This window comes from Camelina sativa, chromosome 9 (assembly GCF_000633955.1).
Source record: "Camelina sativa cultivar DH55 chromosome 9, Cs, whole genome shotgun sequence".
NCBI classification, from domain to species: domain Eukaryota; kingdom Viridiplantae; phylum Streptophyta; class Magnoliopsida; order Brassicales; family Brassicaceae; genus Camelina; species Camelina sativa.
The window spans coordinates 15901551-15911629 of record NC_025693.1 but is presented as its reverse complement, the minus strand read 5'-3'; the positions used below and the strand labels follow the sequence as shown (position 1 = coordinate 15911629).

At 31.7% G+C, this 10079-nt stretch overlaps 1 protein-coding gene across 1 annotated transcript; it reads left to right on the top strand.

The window, feature by feature from the left end:
• Positions 7862–9360, top strand: LOC104711101 (ubiquitin-conjugating enzyme E2 13-like). The gene is made up of 6 exons (XM_010427775.2): positions 7862–8056; positions 8155–8257; positions 8424–8521; positions 8606–8706; positions 8832–8909; positions 9040–9360. The coding sequence occupies exons 1-6, from the start codon at positions 8014–8016 to the stop codon at positions 9115–9117; spliced, it is 501 nt and encodes a 166-aa protein (XP_010426077.1). The 5' UTR covers positions 7862–8013; the 3' UTR covers positions 9118–9360.

The window sequence follows — 10079 nt, the reverse complement described above, 5'->3', positions numbered from 1 at the left end:
ATTGATTCTAGCTAGTTTATTAACAAGCTTTAGGCTTTGATATCCCATTTTCAAACCTCACTTTCCTCTCTTGTCTTGTTTGTTTGCTTGAGGGCAAGCAAAGACTAAGTTTGGGGGTGTTGATGTCACTATATTTTACCATATTTATGGCCTTGTTTAGTTCATGTTTTGCATCATATAGAAGTCATTCCTTAGGTTTTATAGCCATTTATGTCCAAATATGCACTTAGGATGTTTAGAAGCATGCATTGCATACATTTGTGCATTTGGAGTATTATTAGGTGTTATGGAGCTCTAAAAGGGTAAGGAAGGACTTGCTGTTATTTCTGGAGCTAAAAAAAGAGGATTAGAAGTATCAGGAAGGGAAAAGAAGGCACTCGACCATACCACTCGAGCAGGCACACGGTCGAGTACATGGTCGGGTTCATAACGAGCTCCTCAAAGATCGATCCGAATGTAGATTTCACGTTGCGATTCAGCTTCAGAGTCCTTCATGAGAGTCTTAGGAAATCGAGCTATCTTTCCAATGCCGGTGGTTTCAAGGCAATCGGAGCTGTCTTGCAAGAGTTATACCTGTTTTACGGAACCGATATCATACCAGATCGAAGACTAGAGTTACTTGACGGACCAACCACTTGACCATGCACTCGACCGAGCATGGTCGAGCACTTGCAGCCAACTCTCTATTTTGTCCTCTAGCTAACTAGGGCTTCCCCCTCTTTACTATATATATGTGCTGACACTTGTGGCCGAAAAGGGGAGACACCTCATAACCTAGTTTTTGCCATTTTTAGCTATTTTACATTATTGCATCATCTCTTATCTTTTTTCTAGATTTTCATAGATTTGTAACCTTCATAATTTTGAATCTATTGAGTATTTTCTTTCACTTTTTTGTATTAAATTGTTCATCTCATCATTATCTATCCATCCATGTCTATATCATCATTTTCTGGGTTTGTGTTCTTCATGATGATTTTTAGATCTTAGTAGTGGCTTAGGATCTTAGGGATGGATTAGGCTGGGTGATAGTTATGGTTGCTTAAACTGATCAAGCTTGATTGTTTAAATATCTCTTCTAGATTAGATATGCTCTATGCTATTCTTATACTGAGAGGGTAAGAATAGATCTTAAGCTTCTTAGCATCACACCAATGTTTAAGTTGCTAGATAAGGCTAATGCTAGAGATTATCATGAAGCATGCTAAGAGATTAGATGTTTTGTTGATTTTTGACTATAATGATCTGTGTTTAATGCCTGCTTTTATATGATCTTTGCTAGTGAGAGCTAGATTGGGAGTATCTTAGCTTGATTGTTATTGCCAAGAGATTGGATTAACTTGTATTAGGAGATCATTGTCTAGAGATAGCTCATGTTTGATTGAGGTTTGTTGGCTAGTTTAGATAATCATAGCTTGAGTCCAGCCCATGAATCCATCCTTAGGACCCTCTTTATCTATTGATTTACCTGTTTGGATCTTGTTTAATCGCTTGCTGTTTGTTTACTTTCGTTCTGCTCTGTTTTGTTTGATGCTCTGTTTCAGTTCTGTTCATTCGCTTGTCAACTCGACCACCCACTCGACCATGCACTCGACCGAGTGCTAGGTCGAGCTCCAGTTTACTTTCTTGTTTATGCATTGTTCTGTTCTTGTTTTCTTCTACTTATTAGTCAATTCTGCTTAGTATTGTTTATTGCACTTGTTCTACAGTTTAATTCAGCATTACTATTTTCTTATTTAGTTGCCTTAGTTCATTGCATTTCATTATTGTCATTAGGTTGTTAGAAACAAATCAACTTGATATTTGGCTTAACTTGAATGCATTGATCACCTCTTGACTGCTTACATATCACACTCTTTATGGATTGACATCCTTTATGCTACAACATCATAAGGGTATTGAAACACCTTGTATACATTCTGATCATCACTACTTATGTCTCTGTTTGCATGACATCATACATTCATTGCATAAGTAGACCTAGAAAAAGACCTTGTTTCAATTGGCGCCGTTGCCGGGGATCGAACCCAGGTCACCCGCGTGACAGGCGGGAATACTTACCACTATACTACAACGACTATATGTACGACTATACTTACCACTATATGTACCATTCTTCTTTTTGGATAAATAAACCCGCCGCCGCTGTTAACTTTTTCAGTTTTTTCAATCCGTCAACCCAATATGATTAGTAAATAAATTTGGCAGTTTTTTCTATGAATCACATCAATAAGTAATGATGTGAATTAATTTTAGTTAATTTGTTTTTTATTTATTTTTATTATTAATAATAAATAATAAATATGCAATGAATGAATATTTAAAATAATATTTTTTACGCAAAAAAAAATGATTAGGTGGAAGATGATGTGGAGGAAGGAGAAGTGAGCAAAGTTAACTTTATATATGTAGATTACCCTATTATTTTCGCTGGGAACATTTTCGTCTTCTTTTTTTAGGTGCCTACAATTATTTACCGGTGTTCACAGTGAGTCCTCCGAAGTCAGTTCCTTCTTCCACCAAACCAAAAAAGCTTAAAGGTGGGGTCTAGTTATTACACATGTCATCATGCCATGCCAAAAACAAATCGTGCCATGCCAAAAACATGTCATCCTGTTTAGTTATTACACATTACACATATTATACATGTCATCATGCCATGCCAAAAACAAATCCGACACTGTTTGACTTTGAAGATTCCACTTTATTTAGTAGACGTAAAGCTGAAGCCTTTTCCTACACCAATAGTCAAGGCCCAAAAGTGACCCAAAAAAGACACCAAGTACAAATAAAAGTTTTTAAGCCTCTCTCAAACCCTAATATGTACCATTCTTCCTTTTGGATTGATAAACCCGCCGCCGCCATTAATTTTTTCAGTTTTTTTAATCCGTCAACCCTATATGATTAGTAAATAAATTTGGCATTTTTTTCTATGAATCACATCAATAAATAATGATGTGATTTAATTAATTTTAGTTAATTTTTTTATTTATTTTTTACTATTATTAATTATAAATAATAAATATGCAATAAATGAATATTAAAAATAATATTTTTTATGAAGGTGGAAGCTGATGTGGAGGAAGGAGAAGTGAGCAAAGTTAACTTTATATATATAGATTACCCTATTATTTTTGCTGGGAACATTTTTGTGTCCTTCTTTTAGGTGCCTACAATTATTTACCTGTGTTTCCAGCGAGTCCTCCGAAGTCAGTTCCCTCTTCCACTAAGCCAAAAAAGCTTAATGATGGGGTCTAGTTATTACACATATCATCATGCCAAGCCAAAAACAAATCATGCCATGTCAAAAACATGTCATCCTCTTTAGTTATTACACATTACACATGTTATTATACATGTCATCATGTCATGCCAAAAACAAATCCGACACTGTTTGACTTTGAAAATTCCACTTTATTAGTAGACGTAAAGCTGAAACCTTTTTCTACACTAATAGTCAAGGCCAAAAAATGGCCCAAAAAGACACCAAGTACATATAAAAGTTTTTAAGCCTCTCTCAACCCTAATATGTACCATTCTTCTTTTTGGATAGATAAACCCGCCGCTGTCGTTAACTTTTTCAGTATTTTCAATCCGTCAACCCAATATGATTAGTAAATAAATTTGGCATTTTTTTCTATGAATCACATCAACAAGTAATATGTGATTTAATTAATTTTAGTTAATTTTTTTATTTTTATTTTATTATTATTATTTATAAATAATAAATATGCAATGAATGAATATTAAAAATAATATTTTTATGCAAAAAAAAATGATTAGCTGGAAGCTGATGTGGAGGAAGGAGAAGTGAGCAAAGTTAACTTTATATATATATATATTACCCTATTATTTTCGCTGGGAACATTTTCGTATCCTTTTTTTAGGTGCCTACAATTATTTACTGGTGTTCCCTACGAGTCCTCCAAAGTCAGTTCCCTCTTCCACCAAGCCAAAAAAGCTTAAAGGTGAGGTCTAGTTATTACACATGTCATCATGCCATGCCAAAAACAAATCATGCCATGCCAAAAACATGTCATTCTCTTTAGTTATTACACATTACACATGTTATTATTATACATGTCATCATGCCATGCCAAAAACAAATCCGACACTGTTTAACTTTGAAGATTCCACTTTATTTAGTAGACGTAAAGCTGAAGCCTTTTTCTACACCAATGGCCTAAAAGTGGTCCAAAAAAGACACCAAGTACAAATAAAAGTTAACATTTTTCTTTTGAGAATTTGTTAAATATGCGCCTTTTGATATACCCCTTTTCAAAAATACCATCTTTTCTGGCCATTTTTATTTTTGCCCTCTTTTTATTTTTAATGACCCTTTTACCCTTAGATGAAAATTATTTTATTCAATCAAAAGAAAAACAAAATTTTTCCGCCAAAAAATTTTCGAAAAAATTTTCCCGCCAAAAAATTTTCGAAAAAATTTTCCCGCCAAAATTTTTCCCGCCAAAAAATTTTCGAAAAAATTTTCCCGCCAAAATTTTTCCCGCCAAAAAAAATTTACAAGGTTTTTAAAAGGTTTTATAAGGTTTCTACCTTATAAAAGCCTTATAAACACCTTGTAATGGCTTTTACAAGATTTTTTAAAGAGTTTTAAAAAGTTTTTTAAACAACTTGTAAAACGTTTACAAGATTTTTAAAAGGTTTTTAAAAGGTTCTCAAATAGTTTTTAAAAAGATTTTTAAAAGGTTTTTAAACACCTTGTAAACGCTTTTACAATGTTTTTAAAAACCTTGTAAAAAATTTTATAAGATTTTTAAAAGGGTTTTAAAAGGTTTTTAAACACCTTGTAAATGCTTTTAAAAAGTTTTTAAAAGCGTTTACAAAGTGTTTAAAAACCTTTTAAAAGCATTTACAAGCTTTTTAAAAGTATTTACAAGGTTTTTAAAAGCGTTTACAATGTGTTTAAAAACCTTTTAAAAACCTTGTAAACGCTTTTAAAAGTTTTTAAAAAGCTTTTACAATATTTTTAAAAGGTATAAATTTCAATATTTTTGACGAGAAAAATTTTCGATTTTGGCGGAAAACTTTTTTTTTTTTGGCGGGAAAAAATATTTTTCCGGGAAAATTTTTCTATTTTGGCGGGAAAAAAAATTTTGGCGGGAAATTTTTTGGCGGAAAAATATTTTCGATTTTGATGACTGTACATTCTTGCTGTCATTCAAAAAAGGGTAATTTGGTCATTTTGTATATAAAGAGGGGTAGTTTTAAAAATGGTCAACATGAAGGGATATTTTTAAAAAGGGATATGGAAAAAGGGGTATTTTTGAGAATGCCCCTTTTCTTTTTGGATAGATAAACCTGCCACCGTCGTTAACTTTTTCAGTTTTTTCAATTCGTCAATCCTATATGATTAGTAAATAAATTTGACATTTTTTCTATGAATCATATCAACAAGTAATGATGTGATTTAATTAATTTTAGTTAATTTGTTTTTTATTTATTTTTTACTATTATTAATTATAAATAATAAATATGCAATGGATGAATATTAAAAATAATATTTTTTATGTAAAAAAAATGATTAGGTGGAAGTTGACGTGGAGTAAGGAGAAGTGAGCAAAGTTAACTTTATATATATATACTAGGTTAGACCCGCGCGATGCCGCGGGATGTTATTTTATATATTTTGAAATACATTTGATATTCATAAGTATGATTTTTAATTTTCTAAAATTATATTAATCATGAAAATTATGGTTTACATAATGCTAAGATATTGAAATGAACCGAAGAAAACCTACATTAATGGTTTGTAACTCCATAGTATTTGTTATTACCATCATTTACTCGTATAATTGGCTTAACTCTACTATATGCTATGTTTTTTTCTCCTAATATTATTGGAGATATATTAGTGTAGTGTTATTTTGTAGTGTATTTTTTGTAGTTTACAAATTTAATCATCGAAGTTTATATAGTTTGTGTTATTGTTACGTTATTATTTGTTTGTTTCTTTTTGTAAATTACCTATTCTTTTTTATAACAGTCCACATATGTCAAAGTAAATAAACATATTTTTACTTTAGTTTGGGTCTTGTGTTATTATTTAAATATTATACTTATCTTAAACTGTATACAATATTTATAAGGATTATTTTAATTGTCAAAGTTATTTTAAAAGTTATAGATAATTTAGTTAATTAAATTAAAACATTTGGTTTTCGATCTTAAATATTGTTTAATTTGTTTCTGGTGTTACTATATGTAAATCTTAAGAGGCAAGAAACCTTTGTTATCATACGCCAAAATTCAAACACTGTCATCATCACTGTGAAAAGGAATCACATAGTAAATGCATAAGCAATAAGATAGACATATAAGAATTTTTGTTTCATAATACGTAACTAATTTACTCTAGTTTATGTATGCTTCAGAAAGAGAGTTTATCCTCCAATCACACTTGAGAGATTACTCTAGTTTGGTTCATATCCCTTATATGTATAAGTTTTCTCACAAAAACAAAACAAAACTGACATGTTGCGCTCACAAAGCTCGAGAAATGATTTCTTTATTTGTCTTTAGTTTAATAGTATTTCTATTTACATACCACTGTATTTTTTTTAAATGACACCCAAAATTTAATTCTTTTATTTTTTATAACTTAATTGTATCACTTACATACATTTTTCCATAAAATTTTAAGAACTTTTGATTCATATGGTGAGATAATATAAAATTCATATTATAATAATTTCCATAAGTTAAATCTTAATTATTATACAAGAATTTTACATCTTCAAATAAAAATAAAAATATATACTATAAAAATAAATTTTAGATCCCAAATAATAATTTTACCGATAAATATTATAGATTTTGTATATATAAATTACAGTAAAATTATTTATTAACTGTTTTATTAATTTAGAATAAAATAAACTGCCAAAATGATGTTAGATTACAAATAATATGTAACCAAATGTTTAAATAACCTTGTGTCAATTAATCTTCACCTTCTTCAGTTGTCATACATAGGTTAATTTGGATTCTTTTATTGTTTTTCTTAGACACTATTGTAATTGGGCTGAACCCATAATAGAAATCAGAAGAAATGATGTGAAATGGAGAATGATTATTATTGGACAAAAATAGTGAACTGTATTAATCCTTATAATTTGATTGGCTNTTACCGATAAATATTATAGATTTTGTATATATAAATTACAGTAAAATTATTTATTAACTGTTTTATTAATTTAGAATAAAATAAACTGCCAAAATGATGTTAGATTACAAATAATACGTAACCAAATGTTTAAATAACCTTGTGTCCATTAATCTTCACCTTCTTCAGTTGTCATACATAGGTTAATTTGGATTCTTTTATTGTTTTTCTTAGACATTATTGTAATTGGGCTGAACCCATAACAGAAATCAGAAGAAATGATGTGAAATGGAGAAGGATTATTATTGGACAAAAATAGTGAGCTGTATTAATTCTTATAATTTGATTGGCTAACTGTTTTAACTGATGTGTCAACTTCTCCTTCAACTAAAAAGCTGAGGTGTCAACACTGGAGAGAAACACATTCAGTTTTTATTGTATTGATATATATATAGATTTGATTATAAGTGACAAAGCAAAGAATAAATAAAATAAAGGTGTAGTAGTAATTAAACTAATTCAAGCCAAACTGTTTTTTACCTCTAAAAAGATTTTAGTCGGCCACTTTGGTTTACCTTTGAACCAAAAAACATTACAATTTCTATTGGATAGAATCTTAAAAAGTAGACAATTCACGTCCGTAGCAGATCTCACCACTCGCATGTGTTCCCCTTGATGAACATCGATGCCAACCAAAAAAAGAAAAAGAAAAAGAAAAAGAAAATCTCATCTTTTTTTTTTTTTTTTTTTTAAACCTTTCTCTATCGATATAATAAAACTCTCAATTCAATTTTACCAATCTCTCTCTCTCTCTCTCTCTCTCTCTCTCTCTCTTTCTCAGATCACTGGGGAAGCTCCAAGTTCGATTTCTAAAATCATCCGCTATGACCTCACAAGCTTGTCTTCTTCTTCAGAAACAGCTCAAAGGTAACCCCTCCTCCGCGAATCTTTCTTTAACCAAATCTGTTTGTTGTTGTTGTTGTCGTTGTTGTTCTCTGTTATTGAATTCGATTTGTGTGTTTCAGATCTTTGTAAGCATCCTGTAGATGGGTTCTCTGCTGGTCTAGTTGATGAAAAGAATATATTCGAATGGAGCGTTACTATCATCGGTCCTCCTGATACTCTCTAGTACGTTTTCTCTATCTTCTTGATTCGATGATCCATTTGTGATTTTGAGCTTTTGAATGGATCGAATTAGGTGTGAATACATTGGAGTAGTGTTGTTGTTGTTGTTGTGGAATTGAAATTGAATTGCTTTATTTTATGAGTTAAAATGTAACTTTTATGAATGCAGTGAAGGAGGTTTTTTCAATGCCATTATGTCATTCCCACAAAACTATCCTAATAGCCCACCTACGGTGCGGTTTACTTCAGATATTTGGCATCCGAATGGTTAGTTCTTATCTCTTGGACATTGATCTTGTTTTGAGATAGTTAAGGTTTATTTGGAAAATGTTTCTGTTAATGGTTTTGTAGTTTATCCTGATGGGCGTGTTTGTATATCTATTCTACATCCTCCTGGTGATGATCCGAGCGGGTATGAGCTTGCTAGCGAGCGTTGGACACCTGTTCACACAGTACGTTTTAAAAAGATTCATCCAACATTACTCTCTTTGTTTGCATATGTTAGCAGCTTCGTCCAAAGAACAAGAATCATGTCATTTAGAATTTGATGAATGTTAAATACCAACGATGATTTCAGGTTGAGAGTATTATGTTGAGTATCATATCAATGCTCTCTGGTCCCAACGATGAATCTCCAGCAAACGTTGAAGCTGCTGTAAGTATCTTTCTATCGGTTAGCCTATGATCTCATGAGCTTCACACTGCGTCTCATTGAATTTGCATATGGTTTATGTACTAGAGGTTGCGCTCGTTTAACCATTCTCGCTGTGTTTTTCCTCTTGCAGAAAGAATGGAGAGAGAAGAGAAACGAGTTCAAGAAGAAAGTGAGCCGTTGTGTCAGAAAATCTCAAGAAATGTTGTGATCAACACAAAAACAACAATTTCACACTTTGAACTCCAATTTCTTCTGGAGTTCATAAAGTTCATTTAAAAACTGTCCAAACACTACTTGTAATAAACCCATCTTTGCATCTTTTAATCGCGTTTCCTCAACGTGAAATGGAAGTGTTTGGTCGAGACAAAAAAAGTGTTGTTGTTCTTGAGGAAACTGACATTAAAATTTATACTATTCATACGTTTTCTTCTACTGAAGAAGCTTTGTTGCAGCTTTGTGTTTTACATTTTTTTTTGTTTTGTACGCTGAAAACTCCACCCCGTTCTTACGTTCCCGTATAAAACTTCGTCCAGTTTCGGTTTTTTTTTTTGTAGAGTAATAAAGAAACAGCATGATGTTAGCCTCTCAAGGGTCTACGTTATTAAATAGGTTTGTGACGTCGTCGATCCTGGACCGTTCATTTACTTATCAATCGTTATCAAAACAGTTGAGCAGTACACGTGTCCCACACCGTATTGCTCTTGTTTAATTTTTTATTTTTTTTCTATTTCGAAGCTTCGTTGAGCTTTGTGAAAACTTCGGAGAGAAAGACGAAATCTCTCTTTCGCCGGTGAGAATTTGATTCTCCGATCACTACATCGATTCCGCTTACCGATCTGATGCTCGTCTATAAATTCGATGGTTGATGAAGAAATCACAGAGATTTCATGGTTCGTTTTGTGTTTTTTTTTAAAAAAAAAAAAATAGAATTCTCATAATTGCGTCTTCAAATTAGTGATTTGGTTTCGTTTCATATGATCGGAATGTGTTTATTAATGCAGATTGATGTTTTATTGAAATGGAATTGGTGTGATCTGAGTTTTCGTGGCGTATTGATTCATCGTTGAAGTCAGTGTTGTGGGGTTTGATTTTTATTATAATGGGAGATAATTCTGGTAGAAGTAGGAGCTCTATGATGGCAACTGGGAAAGAGTTGTTGTTACCTAAGAG